General features: G+C 44.7%; 1 protein-coding gene across 2 annotated transcripts in view; it reads right to left on the minus strand.

Annotated features, from left to right (window-relative positions):
• Positions 1–22,502, minus strand: part of LOC146797499 (contactin-4-like) — a 976,366-nt gene that overhangs the window by 254,846 nt on the left and 699,018 nt on the right. For both annotated transcript variants that reach the window (XM_085624519.1, XM_085624518.1), the window contains exons 10-11: positions 21,904–22,033; positions 18,008–18,158 (exon numbers count right to left, since the gene is read on the minus strand). In XM_085624519.1, the coding sequence (XP_085480645.1) occupies positions 18,008–18,158; positions 21,904–22,033 (281 nt within the window). The remainder of the gene's footprint in view (positions 1–18,007; positions 18,159–21,903; positions 22,034–22,502) is intronic.

Raw genomic sequence — 22,502 nt, forward strand, 5'->3', positions numbered from 1 at the left:
AGACGCTGTCTGTGTGGCCTATACTAACGGGTTCATAGGGCGCCTCACAATCCTTACATACGATCCGGCCTTCCTTCTTAACAGGGTATCTCTCCCTCCGTCCATGTGGTCTGTGTGACACCTGTCAGTGGTCTGTGCCATTCCCTATAGAGTAGTATACCCTTCACAGGGCCTCTTGCATTCTCTGCACAAAAACTGTACTCGATTCTTCCCATGAAACTTACTTGCATCTGGACTGCATCGCCCCTGCAGATAGCATAATTCACATTATCAAGAAGGCTTCTCTCAGCCTTCTGGGTCCTCTCTCTGTCCACAATGTATATTGTGCCTCCTTCATATGTTGTTTCTCACACAGTGGAAGGTTCCTCTCACTCCCTTCTTAGTAATATATTGCTCCCCTTAGGCTCTCACTGCCTTCCAGCACAGGTCATATAAAGCCTCCACAGAGGGTCTCTGTCACTGCCTGTTCAGTCTGTTTCACTCTCCGCACAGGTAAACTAGTAAATAGTTCATAGGTTGTATAGCACTCTATCCATACAGTCCCAATTAAGCCCCCTTTGTGGCCCCTCTGCCTCCCTGTATATCATTTATGATACATTCTTTATACGCTACCTCCAACCCCTTGCATAGGCTGTCTATGGGGTCTCCTTCTCTTTCTCCATAGTGCGTGTAGCATGTTCATGAGGGTCTGCCTCATCTCTATATTGCCTCACAGGCAGCCTGGAATAAATGCAGATAAAGTTGAGCCCCTGACTGGAGACAGAACTGCTGCTACCTGAAGCCCCTTGGTTTCCAAGCCTCACTGTGGTACCGCCTCTTGCTGTTGTGAGGCGGGTTACCTGCACAACGCTGGTTTTCCGACAGTCAGTTCATGACAACTGGTCTCGTGGGCCTGAAGCCTTCCTGATCACTCTAATAAGGCTGGCCCTGGGGAAGAATGGCTAACAGAGCAGGTGTGTTGCATGGCCGCCTAGCAAGCCATACCTCGAGGCTGACTGCTCATTAGGGCTATGAGGCTGCTACACTTAAAAAAGCAAGCCAGAGGTGCAAAGTCTGACCCCAGGGCTGAATTTGCCTTCCACTGGCTCATTACATGTGTGAATAGCCCTGCTGCCTCTCAAGTACCACAACGAGCCTGGGAGGAGCTGGACCAGTCAAAAGGATCCGGGATAAGTATGGAAACCGTATCTAGGATACGAAGAACCAGGAGAAGATCGCTTCGCTCTGCATGGGGACCGAGGGAGCAAAGACTCTTCGTAAACGTGCAAAGGAAACTTGCAAGGGCCATGCAGCCACTAAATATTATGGGGTGGATTTAGAAAAAAAACCCATAAGAGATGGATCTAATTTTAATGGTCGAGGAATTTGCAGAACTAACTAATGTATTTACACCGGCCTGGCGGGAATCCTTTTGCGAGCATCTGGCAGGCATAAGTAAGGTATTTTTGGCCATAAATATATGTTTACAGCCAAAATACCTTCGCAAATAGGGCCTGCTGAGCGCTTTTAGCTCAAGTGCATGAGCAAGATCAATAACACAAGAAATCCTGTTCTTATATTTCGCAAAATCATGGGCAAAATCTCGACCTTGCATACATTTCTCCCTCCAAAAAATTCAACCTGTATTTAATTTCTAAATTCAGCCAACCTCACTTCCCTTATATATTAAACCTGTGTTTATTTACTCTAAATGTAGTCATAGTATGTTTGTGGCAAGTACTTGATAGGTGCAGGTCTTAAGTATTGTAGCAACCTTTGTAGAAAAGGACTGGATTTTGATTGCGTTTTGGAGTTTACGCTTTTGCAGAATATATTCTTGTATAATATGTTCCTACATGCTACTGCCAAGAAGATGTGCTTTATTCAGACAGAAGGCAGTCTGCAGCGGCCATCTCTGAATGGATATTTGTGACCTTTTAAAAAAGACATTTAAAGATGGCCACCGTGGTGGTGCACACAGCAGTGGCTAGCTATGAGTGGATTTTGTTTTACAAAACGACATTTATTCAAGGATGATTGTCACAAATGTGCATGTATCCGCGGCAGCCCATCAGGAAAAAAACAAGTATTGGCAAAGGAAAACTAATCAGTTTCAATGGCGACACCTATTTGATTTGTCCTTGCTGGATTAACACATTTAGATTACATTAATCATACTACATTTTTTCCGTTTGCTTTTGTTACCAATTCCCCAGAATTCGACCTTTTACATTTTTATTTTCCTTCAAGAAGGTTTGTGTTCACAGTGCAAGTCTCAGCGTGCGTCAACTGGTTGTGACCTTCGGTTAACTTCTCTTTCCCCCGAGAGGAGGAAGTTTCTTCTTTATTGAAAGTCAATCACACATTTCTTGAACTCTCTGCTTCTATTCCTGGACTTCGGCTGCAATCTCTTGCCCAACCTCCAAGGAGCTGTGAGGATTTAAAGCTCTGAAACCATTGCCCAGGGGTGAGCGAGGCCTGGTAAGGGGGATCAGGCGTAAAACAAAAACCCCCAAAAACATGCCGAGGGAAGTCTCCCTGAAGGAGGGGCATGTCAATACAGTTCCGCCTATACCAGGTCAGTGATTGTGAGTCACGGCGGCCATGTAGATGTATGTGGCCTAGGTGAGAACCATGGCTTTAGGAGCTGTGCCAAGGGAATATTTACTGAATATTTCATCTCCCTATATTTAATTCTCCTTTAACACAGCAGGGTGTTTGTGTGAGAATCGAGGCAGGAGGTCCTCCCATAGAAACAATAGAGTCAAGTACTGGAAAACATTTTTTCCTTCTCTCTGCTGTCCTGGCTAAACAATGATTCTGCAAAAGGCATTCATTTTTCCTACGAAATTTGTACAACCGGCGGAGTTTTGCTCTTGTAATTGTGACCAAGCATTTTTGCTGAGTACTGTTGGCTACAGCAAGTAGCACATTTTTTAAGGGTGGGGTTTCTCCCTCCCAGGCAGTCTGGGCAGGAGGCAATGGAGATGCCTTTCGTACATGATTGATGGGTGGTTGTCCAATCCAAATCCTGGTGTGTCTACAGCAGTGGTCTTTAAACCTTTTAATGTTACGCTTGCCAGGTTCAAATAAATAAATAAATCATCGCCCGCCCCCCTCAAAAATGTTCACGATTATTCTATTAAATTGACAATGCAGACTTAGATAAACATTGCAAGTAAGTTCTGTTACCGATTTAAAAATGCAATCAAAATACATGATTGCCAAACATCCTATTCTGGTCAGACAGGCCTTACTAACGTGTAAGAGTATCCCCAGTGTGATTATTAGAAATGGCGGGGGGGGGGGGGGGTTTGAACAATATTTGGAGTTCCTTCCCTTGTGACACCTTCTCCCAGCCAGGATATAAATGACAAAAGATGTTAGTGACGGCCCATTACAGACTGGCTCACTGACGCTCATTTTTTTGCACTGAAAACAAAGCACTGTTATCAGCATTATGCTTCTTTTGGCAAGAGCCTGCCCCCCGCCTCCCCCGATCACTTGAGGCCCCCTAGGGGGGCTGCCCTTCCAGTTTGAAGACCCCTGGTCTACAGGGAAAGAGACAGGCATCAGAGTAAGTTTAGATTTTAACTACTAGACATACAAGAGTTCATTTTAGTGGAACAACTTCTTAGGGGCTCCATAACAAGTTATGAGTTAATTCTGATAGAGCTGTGTAAATCCCATTACACCTGTAGTATTCCTTGAGCTTACCCCTGGAATTCAGTGACAAGAAAGGACTACTTAGAGCATACGCCTGGAAAACTACTGGCTCACTCCTGGAATTCAGTGATGTACCAGGAATACCACAATAGTAAGTCACAGCAAAACCTTTGTGAATCGAGCCCAACAGGTTTAAACACAGGCCAGGAACATGGTGTCCTTCCACCCTGCAACTGAAGAGCATGTGAGTCCTTTGAAACCCAACTTCATTCATTCCCACAAGCTTTTCAATGACCTTGTCTAAAGGAAGTTCATATTCTGGGTTTGAACACTCTCTGTGACATTTATATGTTGTAACTTGTGTGTAAAAGTGACCAATGTTTTGAAAGGCACTTCGACTAAAGTGGCATTTTCTCCACTACATGTGCATGGGAATCATACGTCAAGTTAACCTGTGACCCTTCTTAGGTTTAATGTCTTCAGCATCTCTGAAATCTGCTCTTGGTGGTTTGTACCCTTCACATAGGCTTAGGAGCTCAAGGACAGAAGCCAGCTTTGAGAGGAAAAGCGAATGCATGACACTAATTTCTCGTGTCACATGTCCCCTTCATCCCTGGCCCTTTCAGAGCGGTAGCTTCATATGTCTGTCTGCTAAGTGATAATGTTAGCTGTTTCTCTTTTCTTTTCTCTGCAATACCATGTGACTTTATTTAATTAATTAAATCACCAATTTGTCTTAGGTGTCTAAGCTGTAATTAAATAACATCTCATCTTACCTCACTCTCTGCTGCTCAACTTGTGTGTTTTGGGTCCACTGATATATGTTTATTTTCTCTTCATTGGCTGCTTTTATGTATCTCTCTGTTATGCATCTGCATTTTTTATTTGGCTCGTACAGTAATGTATAGTGTTTTATGACTGTATAGCGCAGCACATCATATCAGGGTATCTTTGTTCACGTTGAGGAAGCTGCTGCTCGAGTAGAACATCAATCGAGTGTCAGAAAGAAGCAACACCCTCTTGTGCTGTGCGTGGTGGCGTTCGCGCTGTAAAACTTTACACCGCGGGACAAACACCCGGCACTAGAAGTCAGTACGAACTGCACAATGTAAAGCACTCTGCCGCTTGCGAAACTCCGTGTAGCAAGGCAGAGGTTTTTGGTCACTTTGTGTAGTTCCACGTAGCAGAATTCCGCAAACTCGCCTAGGCCTACTGTCACCCCCTCTATGGGTTGTGTGACAGTGGACTACAGTCAAGGGTTTCCCTCCTGGAGACTTCAGAGTGTAGTGTGTAGCAAAAAGATTGATCCCAGTGGGTAGTATTGAAATTCTTCATGGGTGAGATCGCAAACTAAAATCTAAATACTTCTAGCCTCAAGTAGCTAGTGGTGGCACCATAACTCCTGTTGTCTCACTCCTAGCGTACGCTGCAGGTCTTTTACAGACTCTAGATGTGCGGCTACACTGTGTAGAAGGCCCAGTTGTAGGGACTAGCCTGGAAGAATGTATGTGCATAATTGCCTGACCTTTTAGGCTCATGCAGGTACTAAAGTACATGAGTCTGACAATGAACAAAAACATTTAGGAAAATTAAACTTCTTTGAGGAGACATTTCTTCAGTTGTAACCCCTGATTTGTGTAAAGGTCATGTGAAAACAAGCATAGAAAGTATTCATGAGTTTTCTGAACCTCATGAGATTAGTTTTGATCTCATATTAAGGATGAGAGGGTTCTATACTCTAGGTCTCAGTAGTGAACAAGTGGCTACAATGCTGGCCCTCATAGCTGAATAACCACTTACTTATCCTGGCTTTTGCACTTGTGCAAAAAGCGTTCTAAGGGTGAACTCTGTGTTACTGTGGCTGACATTGTAAATATGTGTAATGTTAATATTCAAAAGTAAGGCTCCGGTGTCTTCTAGTACTCTTTTAATTGCATACCCTAATAAACTCATGGTTTCTGTAGCACCACTGTTTTGCCACACACACAAAATACATTCCTACATACAGCAACCCAGCTGTATTCGCCCCATCTTTCAGATACTATCTTTAAAACAAACCACCCACTTAATATATCTATGTTTTCTCCATATTAACAACCTAAAATGAATTACTACTAATACATTTTTAATACCTTTCGACTGCCATACTTTTTTTTAACTAAAAATAAGTAAAAGTACAAATGTACCTCGTTTCTCACAACCAGACCTCATCAGAAGTTTCTCACTATGTTTTGTGTGTCTGTCTTTGAAGAACTCAGTGTGTTTCAGGCCTTTTGTCTAGACAGGTGCCTAGATGCCTTCATCAAAACAGCAGAACCATTAATAACGCCATTAGTGAACTAATTTGTGATGTCACAGTTTCACTGATGCCACCGTGGACATTGTTTTGGGTATCACCTGTGATACCCTTATTAGCTTTCTGTGTGATGTCATAAGCAAACATTGGAAGTGGAAGTTTATTCAACACTTCATCTGCTCACCTTAATTTGACCACTTCTGCTTTTTTTACATTTCCAAACTTTAGAGGAAACTCCTCCTCTAAACTCACAACAGAACTCCATCTCTCTTCCCTCTACAAACATAACATACTTAGGTCTTCATTACCAGCTGTGGTATTTCACCTGGAGTGGTAACTCTGCATGGGATACTGATTTGGGCAATCATAAATAGCCCCACATCTCAGGACCCAGAAATTCCATGCCCGGGATTGATTTCTCCGGGTGCAGATCTGCACTGGTAAACCTGCTTCAGTGTCAGGGGAGGAGTTGTGGGCAGGAACACAGCCTGGACCCAACCCCACAACTGCAGACCATGGAAGAGAGGAGACAACAGTCCTTCTGGGCCGCCTCAGCCATGCCATACCCCCGCCCCCCAAATCCCTGACTCCCCATACTAGACGAGCCCTTCCAATGGCACACTCTTCCTGTTCTGAGCAGATAAAAGATTGTCTTCAGCAGCTTTCTCCTGGAAATCATGGAAACTGCACAGAGAATGGCCCAGTGTTCCAAAGTCCATGTGACTGCTCCCTTATCTGAGGAGAGAACTTGGTGGTGGGATACTGGCCGGAATTGGGAATTCTGTTCCTTTGAGTTTCCCGCACCAAAATCCACACAATCGTATTTACTTCAGTTTTGTGTGGGCTCTTACAATTGGTTACCATTAAAAGGCTTGCAGACACTGCACACAATTGTGTAGCACCATGTCAGCATCTTTAAATACATCTAGGTCAGGTTTTACAGGTATATATTCTTTGCAAGACAGAGCCCGCATGTTACGTTAAATGATATTGAATTAGGTCTGGATATTTGTCATAGACCCTTTAAAGAAAGTTCAGATTTCTTTTGGCACAATCAAAGCAGCAAGGCTAGACCTAGCCTTTATATAATGACTATATGGGGAAAATTGCATAAAACAAATTCCACTTGAATTGTTGTTTGGGTGGTCATGGATGCAAAAATCCTGGTATTAGCCCCGTGCCCAAAATCTACACATGAAATGAGCTAACGTGTGTTTTCCATCCAGTTTCTAAAGTTATGAGTTGAATATTGTATTGTCGGTGCGTACAGCTGCAGTTCACATCCAGTTTCACAGTTCCCCCAAGACATTCTCTGCTAAGCAACAGTTACACGAAAGTATGAGAGTAAGAAACACAGAAATTACGAGAAATCTGCAAACGCCAATATGGGATTCATGATAGATTGCGCTTGTGTGAAAAGCATTTTGAACCGGCCTACATGTGACCAGAGAGTAGATAGGGAAGTAGCCATTTAGGGCAAAGAGCATCTTGACATTATGCACAATGGCTCGCCATCGCATAGGCCCGCTTCTCACCACAGGGGCATATTAGCAAGGGCCTTATCGCCGCTTTCGCAGGCCCTGATTGCCGATAAAGCGGCGATATTTTTATCGCCCTATTGGCAAGCCAGTGCTAACATGCGTTAGCGCCAGCTTTCCGGCGTTATCTGCCGGTTTTTCAATCGCCTTGCATGCCAGCGATAATCATCGCTAATGACATGCAAGGTAGGCGTTCCTTACTAAAAACACACGGAAAAAGTCGCTTAAACATCTTCACTCTATTAGCAAAGATGTCCCACGATAACAATAGTCGCGCTAAACCCCGATCATCGCAGGAATTGTACGCCCGATAAAAACCTGACTAAGGCATACCTAACATGGGAGGTGGATTATAGGGTTAAGGCCACATGCTCGTAATAGCAAGCTTATCGCCGTTTCGCATTGATTTTCGCTGTTTTGTCAGCGATCTCGGCCCATTTCCCCACTATCGCTGGATTTTATATCGCCAATGCGCTAAGCGTTGTTAATGCAGCACTATCATGGCGATATAATCCAGCGATAGTAAAAAACGCGCTAAGCGCGCTCAGCGATAATTATCGCTGCCTCTTGTTAATATGCCCCACAGTGATTCCTCCCACTACAGGGGCTATCATCACAATTAGGCGTCTTTAAGCACTAGCCTACCAATGGTTTAGCAGCAGAATAGCCCTGTTATCCAGTAGAGAGAGAGAGAGAAAAACACTTGATTTAATTGAATTTCAATTGCATTTATATAGCGTTTACTGCCCCTGGTGAGGAGCTGAAGCCCTTTAATGCGAGTAACACACCTCCTGGACATGCTGTCAACAGCTCAAGTGTCTCTTGTGTGCTTTGGGAATAACGATCCTCTATATATTTATTTATGTGAAGGTTTTATTTAGTGCGAACAAGACCCCCATGGGTATCAGAGAGCTTTACACATGTTAACGAACAGAGAACATAATATCAATATTAAATTGGCGAGAAACAGTACAAGGTATGGCAGATCCCAGATGTTGGTGGGATCTCCTCAATGATAAGACAGGTAGATCAACAACAATAGGATGATAGGGGAGCAGAAATCCCGAGTCCTGAAAAGCCTTGGGAGACGAGTTCCAGGATCCAAGGAATACATTTGTTCATGAGTAGTATTTTAACTTCTTTCTTGAAGGATGCCCTTGAGGGATTCAGTCTGGTTTCATTGGGGAGGGAGTTCCAAACTCTTGGGCGATGCCAGGGAAGGCCCTATTGTAGGTTTTCCGGTGTTTAATTGTGAATATAATTCCTGGAGGTCACTGCCACAACTAAAATGTTTAAAACCACCTGCAAATAACTGGAACAAATGCCCCCTTAAAGAAGTAGCTCGCTCTTTAATTGGACTTGTTCTGTTGTCTTAAGGTTAGGAAAGCATTGTGGCCTATTTTAAACCTCCCCATTGACAGTCTTTCAAAGTACAGTGGTGGTGATACTGGTCTAGTACATTGCCATGGGGAAGTGAAAATGAGAACAGCGGATAGAAGTGTGGGCACTCTACCCCACTGTACTTGACCGGTGTTTCTGTCCCATTAAAAGTACTGCAGTGTGTGGTCATTTAAAGCGCTGAGAATTGAAGAATTTCGAACTGCAAAAAGACCTTTTGCAAATATTAGCTTAACAAAAATGTTTCTTACTAATGTGCAAGAATAAAAATGCTTGGGCCTAAAACATGAGTGCGTATGGTTCCAGGGGCGGTTAGTACGGTATGAGGGTGGCAAGCATGAGGGGAAACGGGGGGGCGGGTTGAAAATATATATTTTTTAAACATACTTACCTTTTTAACTAGCTGCATCTCTCCCCCGCTTCTCTGCTCTTCCTGACTCCATTCTAGAAGTAGCTGCAGAAAGCACCTGGGCACACAGGCTCCCTTGAGCCCATCACAACGCTACAATGCAGCGTTGTGATTGGACTGAGCTCTGTGGATCGACGCTCAGATCGGAACAGGGATCCTGTGCATAATCCCTACCAGGCTGTCCATTACAGCCTGGTGGGGAATATGCAACGTGTGCATGACTGCTTGGGCAGCCAAAACGGCCAGCCAAGCAGTCATGCGCACTTAGCGTGCGCAGTCCACTCCTCCTCCCTGAGCCACCAGCCCACCCTGCACTAACCCAACCTTGCAGCAACCAAAAATAAAATGATAATAACGTTCTGTTGTTATCATTTTTTCCCCCTCCTTCACCGCTCTAACAGCAGTGGGGCGAGTTTGTCTAGTATTAGGGCTTGATCTTATTGCAGCATCGCAATCCACTTTACAAGCTGCAGTCACTTATCACAGAGGCCCACTTTCTTCATTGTGGTTATTCATTACAGATGCCCATTTCACATCACACATTGTGGTTGTGATGCACAGAAGCCCACTTTACACATTGTCTTTATTCTGCACAGAGTCCCACTTTACACTTTGCACGCAAGTTCAATTCACACATTGGGGTCATCCCGCACAGAATCCGATTGTACACATTGTGGTGATGCTGCCCAGACACCCACTTTACACATTGTTGTCATTCGGCACAGGCCTAGATCACACATTGCTGTTTTTGAGCACAGGGACCTAATTGTTGCTCATTGTGACTACTCTGAACGGAGGCCCACTTTACACATTGTGGTTACTAGCACAATGGCTCACTTTAGAGTGAGTGGGTATCCAGAAGAGTGGAAAACCTTACACAAGGTCGATGTCCAGCAGAGGAACACTTTTAAACACGGTGGGTACCTGCAAGAGCAGAACACGTTATACAGTATGGTTGCCCAGCACAGCTGCCCATTGTAAACAGCATGGTCGCCCAGCACAGCTGCCCAGTGTAAACAGCATGGTCGCCCAGCACAGCTGCCCAGTGTAAACAGCATGGTCGCCCAGCACAGCTGCCCAGTGTAAACAGCATGGTCGCCCAGCACAGCTGCTCAGTGTAAACAGCATGGTCACCCAGCATAGCTGCCCAGTGTAAACAGCATGGTCATCCAGCACAGCTGCCCAGTGTAAACCGGATGGTCACCCAGCACAGCTGCCCAGTGTGAACAGCATGGTCGCCCAGCACAGCCACCCAGTGTAAACAGCATGGTCACCCAGCACAGCTGCCCAGTGTAAACAGGATGGTCACCCAGCACAGCTGCCCAGTGTGAACAGCATGGTCACCCAGCACAGCCGCCCAGTGTGAACAGCATGGTCGCCCAGCACAGCCACCCAGTGTGAACAGCATGGTCGCCCAGCACACAGCCGCCCAGTGTGAACAGCATGGTCGCCCAGCACAGCCGCCCAGTGTAAACAGCATGGTCACCCAGCACAGCTGCTCAGTGTAAACAGCATGGTCACCCAGCACAGCTGTGCTGGTGACCATGCTGTTTACACTGGGCAGCTGTGCGCAGCTGTGCTGGGTGACCATGCTGTTTACACTGGGCAGATGTGCTGGGCGACCATGCTGTTTACACTGGGCAGCTGTGCTGGGTGACCATGCTGTTTACAGTGGGCAGCTGTGCTGGGCGACCATATTGTATAACGTATAGTGTATAACACATTTTTGCTGCCACGGTTTAAGTCTGTGCATTTTATGTAATAGATTGAGGATAACTGTTTGTTGTCACAGTTTAGTCTGTGCATTTTATATAACTGATTATCTGTATTGTAACGAATTTATGTGTTATTTACATATAAAATACAGTTTTAAAATATATTTTATGAATTGTTCACTACGATATTGTAATAAACTATGTTTTTAACTATTTTGAATTAAAATTGTAATTTTTAGGTCTCGCCTACCCAGTGCGCATGCACTGCCTAGGAGACCTTTAGCCGTCGTGCAGCTCTTTTTACAAAGCACATACTCGTGCTTGTGGCGGTATACGGCTTGCCGGAGTGCGCGCAGCCACAAGCACGAGTATGTGCTTTGAAAAAGAGCCAATGCGCGCGCATGCATACACGTACTTGTTCTTTCATGCCTCTCCTTGCCGCTCGCTGGCACACAGTGCTGCTTGCACTTCATTTAATCTCCCAGTGACTTCCCCCAAAACACCTCCCGCCCCTCGCAGCTTGTTGTTGCTTTATTATATTTGCATGCCGAACTTTAGATTCTAGTGCGAATGCGGTTGGAGAGGGGGCCTGCATTTTTTTAAAAATGAAACACATTTCAGAAAGACAGCAGCCGCCCCTATTTTGTTTAGAATCCCATAGTCTGTTCTTTGCCAGGGCGACCAGAAGGGTTCACCGAGAGGACACATTTTCCATCCCACTAATAGTTTTTTTAAGAGATGAAGTCTGACCCTCAAACTCTTGACTGTGGGACAGTGTACTGTGCAGGCCTGCAGCTCCAGGCTCAAGCGGCCTCTCACACATTCCTCCCATCCGTCGTCTCTTATGCACCCTGTACTGATGACTTGCAGATTGAAACACGCTGGCATTATGCATTGCTATACTCAGGGATTTGCTAGTTAAATATAATCAAAGTCAGTATTTTCCGTTTAAACGGTTACTTTAATACAAGATCCCTTTCTAGTTTTTAAAATGCACAGAAGTGAAACAAAAGGATCAAATTAAGATATTGTTTTGAATCTTTGTGGAACCCAATGGCGAGTAATGGACGCATGTAAAACCGTTCTAAAACGTGGAAACGTTGTCTTGTGTCCATATCTAATATATGAGTTTGGCTTCATAGCAGATAGTGCCTCATGGATTCAAAATGGCAGCTGGTTGCCTATTGCTCCATTTGATGGCGGTGGAGGTCATCTTGTTTCTGGAATGGATTTCCGACTGTTTAACAGTACCTCTTCTTAATTCTCTTTGCTGTCTCAAAGGGTTTTTTTATGTAACATGAAAAATGTGACCCTCATACCACCACAAATGCATACATTTTTAAGAGGTGTGGACTTGAGTGTAAATAATCCACATATTTTATATGATTTTAGAATAAAGAAACTTATCTTTTCACAGAGCCTAGATCGCTGGTCTTTATGTGGAAAACGTGAAAGTTAATATTCTTGTTAAGACCTCAAGGCTAAATGTGACAGCCCCCCACTTCTGCTATCAGCTTTTTCTGCTGTTGTGCAGGGTGTACCGCACACAAAGCTCGCTGGACGCCATAACTGTTACTGATGCCCTTAGCCAACAGATGTTTATTCCTTGTATACTATGCACTGGGATTTGAACCCAAAATGTATTTAATGCTTACGATTTAAAATGTATTTGATGAGGACAGCCATGTCTAGATGTAAAGTGGAATATCGTTTATTTGAGTACTGTCATCAGGAAACGTGTGTCTTGATCATTGCTCCGGCTTACTTTGGAGCCCTTTGTCAGATTTCATCTAGGTGGTTGTTGAGTTATGTCACTTGCAATGGTGTGCCTTCGTGTCAGTCATTGTACATTAACTTCTGAGATCAAAGAGGTCAGCTCATGAGTTGTAACAGCCTGGATCAGAGCAGCAAACAGGCACACCTTTATCCTGACCCACGGCTCATTATTTTAACCTACACCGCCCCCATTAGGCCTTTCTTGTTTTGGACTTGCACTGCTGGATGCTAGGGTTCTGGTGGGAAACAGAGCATCAGCTCCATGCACTTGCAAAGCCTGAGCTGTGGAGGGTTGTCTTAATACACATCATGTTTGTTCTTGACAACACAACGTAGAAGAATAGATTGCTGTGACATGTGACATGAACATGCCTGTGGTAGGCCCGGTGGAATGAGGACATTAAACCATAATTCCACAATAACATGGACAGGCTTATCATTCAGGCATGAATAGCTTCAACCAAGATAATTATATCCCATGTAATATAGCTACATAAAGACAGAGAATTTCTAGACCACATAACTGCAGAACTAGGATAAAAATACAATGCCACCGATGCCTGTGTGATCAAAAGGATGATACATTTGTAGAATTGGTACATCAAACTATTCATGATTGCCTCTTCTGCTTTTTTGTGCAAGTATTTAGAAAATCAGTGGTAAGCACTTTTATTTGGAAGGCGCATGGCAATGCACACTGTTCACCGACAGAATGTCAACTTGTGAAGAAGAGCTTAAAAAGAGGCGTATTTTGTTTATAAAACACTGGCATCCCATTATTCGAGTATAGGCCCTAAGTGTTGATGTCTATGCTTGCAAATAGATGTTTGCCTTTCATTTGTAGCTGATTAATCCTTTGCTCCACAGTAGAAAGCATGTCAACAAATAGACCCATTCCGTTAAATGATTACACCTTAATGGTCCATACAGTTAACTCTCTAGTGGCACGACTGCGATTTTCAAAACAACATCCTCACACACACACCACAAATGCCTTGCTCCACCAAACTACGTGCTCCTCATTTAGATGTGAAATCCATGTTTTTTGTGGTGTGCTTGTAGTGTTAAAAAGCTTCTGCTGCAGGAGCAAAGGGCCATAGAGCTATAATGTCGGGTTTTGCTGCTGAAGCCACACAAACAGGAGTGACTGTGTGTACTGCCAGCTGTTCAGGTGTTTCACAGGGAGGCAACATGTGGCACAACATTAAGACATTTGCTGATGATGTGAGGGTGAGTTTGGTAGAACTGGCATCAGGTAGGCACTTCAGATGATAAAATATCTGCCTCTGCATGTTGTCATGTTTGGGAAACTGCTGCCCAAACCACTGGCATCTGACCCAGGAAGCATATTCTGGACAAATGGTAGAACACAACCGAAGCCTTTTTCACTTAAACGCATCTGAACTTTATCACAGTCCTATTTTAAGACTGTTCTTTTTAAGTATCACGACTTTAAGAATACAGAGAGGCCAGAACCGAGAAAGACAAATTAAGTGGTAGCCAGGTCTTATCAATTTTGAATTTCCCCAAATATGTTATGGTACCCACAAATGATCCGTCTTGCACGCATAGCGTATATATGAGATTTATATCCACGGGACCTGTACTTAGGGAGTATATTTGGCAAAGTAGGGCACATGACATTTGTATCTGTAACAATCTTAGATGTAGCCTGGAGACTGCTTTGTGTCTATCACAAGCCTCATGTAATAATAATAAAAAACAAGCATTGGCATAGCCAATAGGTCTCGCCTTATAAGTGTTTAGCCATGCAACAGTTAATGTTGTTGCAGTAAGGATATTTTGCTGCATAACTAAATACTTATAAGGTCCCAAAGGCGAGACCTATTGGCTATGCCAATGCTTGTTATTTTTTTGAGTGTTACACTGAGTCCATAAGCAAAGTAATGTGTATTCATACGATGTGTGTATTTTGAGATTTGCAACAATGGTAATTCCATAATTGCCTAGGGACTTATTTTTCATAGCACCCAGCACAGCTGCCCAGTGCAAACAGAATGGTCGTCCAGCGCAGGACCCCTCTTTGCAAAGGCTCTTTAACAAGCATCCAAGAACAATTTACACAAAGTGGACCCGTGGCAACAAGGCACAGATTACACATGGCTGTTCTGCACCACACTTGCACACTGAAAAGTGGGTCTCAAAAAATGTGAACCGCTTTTCACAAGGTTGTCAACCATTTTGCTGCCCATTCCATGCACAGCAACACACATACAGGTAGTGGCACACCAGTTAAAAGACCTGCTACACAATAGTTCTCCATTAGAGCACAGCTAACTTTACACACAGTTTTTTTCAGCACAGAGGCACACTGCTCACGTGGTGTCACACCATCAAGTGCCAACTTTACACACAATATTTCTGCATTAGAGGACAGCTAGCTTTACATACATTGGTTCTCCAGCCCAGAGGCACACTCTACACGTGGTGGTACAGTGTGCCAAGGGCCTGCTTCACACACAATGGTTCTCCATGAGAATAACTAACTTTACACACATTGGCGCTCAAGCATTAACACTTTGGAACAGAGACACACTTTATATTCAGTGGTACACAAGCCAAGGGTCAACTTTATACAAAAATGTTCTCCACTGGAATAGCTACATTTGCACAGACGGCCTGAGTCGCAAAGGTACATTTACATTTTAGTGTAAGTTTACAGTTTTTTGCAATTTTACAAGTAGTATTTTTATGACTGTGGGTCTCGGCACTCATGGAGATGATTCTACACATAAAACCGTAGGCAGTCCTAACGATACTACTTGTAGTATTGCTTTGTGAATTGCAAAAAATCGTAAACTTACACTGAAGTGAATCAGGCCAAAGTGTTTCTTCAGTATTGAGACATATTTTACGCAAAGTGGTGCACAAAAAATGACCTGCTCTACACATGATGGTTCTTCATTGGAACACCTTAGTGACAATCACTGGTTCTTCGGCACAGAGGCACAGTTTACACGTGGTAGGACACCAGCAAGGCATACACTTTACACAGGGTGGTTTTCATGAGAGCAGCTGAATTTACTCCCAGTGGGGTCTCCACCAAAGCAGCAAACGTTACACGTGGAGGTCCACAGCCAAGAACCTGCGTTACACATGATGGTTCTCCATAAAAGCAGATAACAATACAGAGAGCGGTTCTCTGTTACAGATTCATGCTTTACATATGCTGGTTCTTCAGTATAGAATCACTCTTTATGCAAGGTTGTCCTGTTATAAATGTACTCTTTAACCCCAGTGGTACACTAGCAAGGGCGTGCTTTACACATGATGGGTCTCCTCTCTAGCAGATACAATTACAGAGAGTGGTTCTCTGGCCTAGATTCACCCTTTGCACATGATGGCTTTCCAGCATAGATTCATGTTTTGTGCAAAGGGGCTCTCTGTCATAGATTCACACTTTACCCACAGTGGTACACCAATAGAGGGCCTGCTCTACTCATGATGGTTCAGCAGCTAACAGGAGACACAGAGGTCCTCTCCCATAGATTGGCAATGTATACCTGGTAGCGTCCCCGAGACAAAGTCATTACAAAGAAACCAGACCACGCAAATACCTTTACTGAAAACCCTCTGCAGAATACAGTCGATATGTTATGTTATGTTACTGCCATTTGTATAGCGCAACAGCTGCCCCAGCAAAGGGGCGTTCCGGCGCTGTCAGCAAGCCAACTAACGCGAAGGAGACAGAAGCTACATGCTGGGAAAGAGGTGGGTTTTTATGGCCTTCCTAAACATCAAATAGTTAGTATGATTTCGAATGTGGGTGGGCAGTGAGTTCCAAAGGAAGGCTGCCCTACTGCGGAAGGAACGGCCTCCTGCCCGCACTCTCTGGAACCTGGGAACCCTCACCAAGTGCTGTCAAAGTGACCAGAGCTGGCGTGTAGGAACATAGGGGTAACCAGGTTAGCCAGGATACCAGGAGTTTTGAACTTCAGGGCCTTAAAAGTAATACAAAGGGCCTTAAATTCTATTCTCCTGGCCACCGGTAACCAGTGAAGCCGGTGAATTGTAGGTGACACCGGACAAGACCTACGCAAGCCAATCAGTAATCTGGCCGCTGTGTTCTGGACCCGTTGTAACCAAGCAATCTCGGCCTTATTTGCCCCTAAATACAGGGAACAGGCATAATCTAATCTGGACATTATAGCTGCCTGGATAATGGTCTGGCGCGTTGGAGGGTCAAAAAACCCAATAGGGGTCTAAGCCCCCGCAAGAGCCCAAAACACGTCCCTGCTACCTTTTTCCTTTGAACTTGATAGCTGAGCGATGAATCTAACCAGACCCCCAGGTTTTTAACAGATTGCTTAGGAGGGAGGGCACTCCCCAAATTTTATGGCCACCAAAGCTCACCATACTACAATATCTTTAGGTTACTACAACGAAAAAATCATTAGAAAATGTTGTTTTTAGATGTTTTAAAAAGAGAGACTTTAAAACAATGAGTTAAAGCCACTGTGTGTGGCTAGTGAAGCGATTAAGTCAGGATTGCGTGATAAGTTTAGGGTTATGGTTAATGACAGGGTAAGGAAGATAGTTTTTCAAGAACACTAAACGATTGCTAGGTGAGGTGACCTTATACAGGTAGAAGCTCTTTGGGGTTCTCTGAAAGAGACTAGAAGAAACAGGACACCCCTATATGACTTTCAACATGACATGGAGAAAACAATTGTTGGGTCTGTTGTAAAAGGAATGAGAGACAGGGCAGTCCTAGGCGACACAACATGCCATGGACAAGTTGATAATGAACAGGAATGCAAGGGCACCCTTAGAGACGCAGGATGGTGAAGAAGATTCATTGCGACCAGCGAGATAAGGTAAGAATAGCCAGATCCCCCTAGGTGACAGTGACGAGCAGGACCTTTGTGTCTTCAGTGACGGGCCAAAAGTGGCAGGACAGTCCTGGGCAAACATTGCCGTCAAAGCAACTGTGTGTGTGAACAGGAGGGGCGGTACATCATAAGCGACATAGTGATAAAGAAGTCCCATTAATCCGGTAAGAGTGACAAGCGAGGCCCTGGTAATGTGACACGCGCAGGAGGCGGGACCTTAGTGACAGGACACACAGATACACAGACAGGCAAGGATCTGGTGGAGCTCCGTGACAGGTGATGTGTTAGGAGCGGTAGGACACACACAGTGATAGCCGGGCACAGCTCGAATGCAGCGTTCAGTAGAGACATCGACTGACAGCACCCCAGCCACTCACCTCTCATTTTCCTTCAGGATGTCCCGCCCTTTCTTCCACGTGATTGAAGGTCGCGGGGAAGCTTTCGGTTTACATTCCACAATAACCGCACCGCCAACTTTCACCAAAGTCTGCCGCTTCACAAACGTTTTCGAAAAGTCCGGCCCCACAGCTGGAAAGAAGAACACAATATGGTGATGGGCTGTTCCAGGCTTCAAAAATGGCAGAAGGGGTTATATCACTTTGTAAATTGATCAGAGTGTAACCTCAAAGAGACTGCTTTGGCAGACAGGCAACCTAAGCCAGTTGTCCTGCTGAGGGTGATTAAACCAGGAGAATGAATTGTGTAGTTGTTAGTGTCACAACGAAATTACATTTTTGGGGACTCTGTATAAACGGTTGAATTTATTCTTATTTCTGGGTCTTGTCCTGTTACTTCATGTGTCTCATTGACGCCCCTGGAGAACAAAAGAAAAAACAAACACACACACACACACATACACACACACACACACACTCTCTCTCTCTCTGATTTTCTTCGAGGCCTGTAGATTCTCTTACGCCAGTGTTTGAAGGCACTAGGTAGGCAAGCGTCAGCATGGCTAGATTATGTAGCTACATACCTACACTTCTTCCACTATCTTGTGCAGATGCCACTTGCACAACTCTCTTCCTACAACTGTATCTTTAGTGTTTGGTGACCAACCCAGGAGCAACTGCACTGTGATCTCAGCACTTGTGCTGTATATCACTGTGTGAAGTTTCGCATGTGAACATGTGTGAAGTACATGTTCTGTATCTGCTTATGCACCTGACCTAGTGCATACGTGTGTAATGCTTTCCATTATATGCATGTGTGTGTGTATAATTTTGCAAGGGCGCACTGAAGGTATGAATATACTTGCTTGTTCCTAAGTGTGGTTGAGTTTTATCTGTGTGTGTATGCGTTTCATTGTGTGCTCCCGGTGAGTATGTCGTCAAACTTCTCACACATGCGCCACACTGTAAAGTGTGTATGTGGCTCTGAGAGATACACTCAGTGACGCACAGCCCGCTCTGGGAGAGGAGAGTCCCCATCTCAGCAAATCCTGATGAGTCATTACTTTTGTCCACAACAGTTGACACCCCTAATCCCTGTCTGGAAAAGAACCGAAATATAAATAGATCTGAAGTTGGAGCCACAGAATAATGTTCTTGACAATCATTCTCTCCGGTGTGTGGATAATTCATAAGTCTGCCATCTGGGAGTGAGGACACTGGAGACAAAGGGGTGGGCGGAGCACGTAAAGAACGCGTGGATGGGAGCATAGTTAGCTACGCACGACTGCGCGTGCTCTTTCTTCTCTAGGAAGGATGCATTTATCAAGGTTTGATTAATGCTCTAGCACCAAGTTGGGGGGTGGGGAGAATTTCACCTTGTTCTACTGAGACTTGGGCAACAATAGATATTTCCAACTTTCAGACAGCTGACAATTTTTTGGGTGCACGTAATTATCTATATAATTTGAAAAGTAGATTCCCAGCGGTCCAGCGAGGAAGCAAGTAAAAAGTGTTTCAGAGCAGGTAACTTTGACTTCACAGCTCTTTTGGCTAGCAAAGAACCAGAAAAGAGACACGCAGAAGGCTTACCCCTGTATTCATTGTCAAGACGTCTGAGGGACATAATAAGGGGAGGGTTGCCGGTAGATCCTGGGCCACACCACGTAAGCAATTTAATACAATCTTGAAAGTATGCCATGGGTCGGACCTCGTCAACTGACATTGGGCACCCTTGTTCAGTAGCTCATTTTTAACAGTCATACACTTCTCCAATACACCAGTGTCCTAAAAGAATGAGCTATTGTTACAAATCAGGGAAAAGAGGACTGCAAGAGAAAGGCAATTCAACAACGTCTGAAGGCTTGATAGTTTGTGAGCAGAGACTCACTTCTGCAGAACCAGGAAGAGATTGCATCAAATAATGAATGAATGGGTAACTAGGTGATGATGGTGATATCATAGACATGTTTTCGCAATTTGGAAAAGGTAGTTCTGTTTGTTCTTGTGAAACTTTTTTGTACTTTTGAATACGTCATATTGCAGCATTATGCAGCAGCTCGATGTATCACGGATAGGTTTCCTGGTAAAATACATTCTTGGAGGACGATGGCAAGGCAGTCCATATGTGACCAGCTTTGGTGCAGCCTGGACTTTGTTAGGGAGTGTGTAGTTTGACTTAAATGGGTGGAATGTGGAATGTGGTAATACACAGTTCAGATCCATTCATCCTGAGAGTCTAGGGCAGCTATTGGGCAGGAGAGAGCTGTGCCTGCTGTCAGCAGTGACTTATGTAGCTCCTGAAGTTTGGCGAAAGAAGCACTTTGGGTTGTAAAAATCATTGCTCTAGCTTCTTGAGTTCTGCAATGCTTTGACGGATTGAGCTGTTGAAGGTTTACATTGTGCTGAATGCTAGGCGTGCCCTAAACACTCACTCCTTGCAGCGGCTCAGCAGTCATCATCTTGAGCACTCTTCTTCTGAAGGACTCACCAATGACTAACTCTTTGGGTTCATGCAACAGCTCAGCAGTCACACATCTCGGGCACGTGTCTCCTCAATGACTCACCAGTGACTCACTCTCTGCGGTCGTGCAACAGTTCCGCAGTCACACATCTCAAGCACGGGTCTCCTGAATGACTCACCAATGACTCTCAGTCTCTGCAGTCATGCAACAACGCAGAATCCTCATATGATGGACACGTGTCTCCTGAAGGACTTACCAATGACTCTCAGTCTCTGCAGTGATGCAACAACGCAGAATCCTCATATGATGGACACGTGTCTCCTGAATGACTCACCAATGACTCTCAGTCTCTGCAGTCATGCAACATCGCAGAATCCTTATATGATGGACACGTGTCTCCTGAATGACTCACCAATGACTCTCAGTCTCTGCAGTCATGCAACAACGCAGAATCCTCATATGATGGACACATGTCTCCTGAAGGACTTACCAATGACTCTCAGTCTCTGCAGTCATGCAACAACACGGAATCCTCATATGATGGACACGTGTCTCCTGAAGGACTTACCAATGACTCTCAGTCTCTGCAGTCATGCAACAACGCAGAACCCTCATATCATGAACACGTGTCTCCTGAAGTACTCACCAATGCCTCACTCTCTGCGGTCATGCAACGGCTCGGCAGTCACAAATCTCGGGCATGTGTCTCCTAAAAGATTCACCAATGATTCTCATTCTCTGCGGCCATGCAACAACGTAGAATTCTCATATCACAGACACGTGTCTCCTGAAGTACTCACCAATGGCTCACTCTCTGTGGTCATGCAACGGCTCGGCAGTCACACATCTCGGGCACGTGTGTCCTGAAAGACTCACCAATGACTCTCACTCTCTTTGGCCATACAACAACCTAGAAGTCATACATCTCAGACATGTGTCTCCTGAAGTACTCACCAATGACTCACTCTCTGCGGTCATGCAACGGCTCGGCAGTCACACATATCGGGCACGTGTGTCCTGAAAGACCCACCAATGACTCTCACTCTCTGTGGCCATACAACAACCTAGAAGTCACACATCTCAGACACGTGTCTCCTGAAGTACTCACCAATGACTCACTCTCTGCGGTAGTCCAACGGCTCGGCAGTCACACATCCTGGGCATGTGTCTCCTGAAAGACTCACCAATGACTGTCACTCTCTGCATCCATGTAACAACGCAGAATCCTCATGTCTCGGACATGTGTCTCCTGAACGACTCATCAATAACCCTCACTCTCTGCAGTCATGCAACCATGCAAAAGTCTCACATTTCAGGCACAAATCTGCTGAAGGACTCACCAATGAGTCACCCCCTGCGGTCATGCAACAACGTAGAAGTCACACATCTCGGACACGTGTCTCCTGGATGACTCACCAATGACTCTCAGCTCGGCACTGGCATAGATGGTCCCATGCCTGTTCTCAGCCACGCACTGGTACATGCCGGAGTCTGAAACATTGACCGACGTGATGGTGAGAGCACCATGCTCGATCTGAACTCTGTCCTGTTAAAGGGAAGGTAGGAGTTCAGACACACTGTGCATTTTATAAACCAAGCGAAAAAATGACACTGCAGTATTTTATCAATACTACTATTGAAGGCATATCAGACTTCCTCTGACTTTGATATCACACAGCCATAGCCCTACTCAAGAAAGTACCAAAACAGGGCATGGTTTTCTACGGGTCCGATGGGTCAGTAGTCTGAAACCCTGCCATTAGTAGCAGCTTTTTTGCATTTGTCTCAGTAAAGTAACATCACAGACCTTCTAGCCTCCAGCTTCCTGACTTCCTTGAGTTTATACCATCTTTTTCTGGAATTATACAAGTTTTTATTTACTTCTGTCTCATAAAAGAAATTCTTTGTGTTCAGTTCTTTTTATCTGAGGACCAACTTTGTGCATCATACCCGGGACTCCCCGTCTGTACTCTCACAGTAATTAGCCCATGGTATAGGAACATACCACATTCTCT

Source organism: Triturus cristatus, chromosome 9 (assembly GCF_964204655.1).
Source record: "Triturus cristatus chromosome 9, aTriCri1.1, whole genome shotgun sequence".
Classification (NCBI taxonomy): Eukaryota; Metazoa; Chordata; class Amphibia; order Caudata; family Salamandridae; genus Triturus; species Triturus cristatus.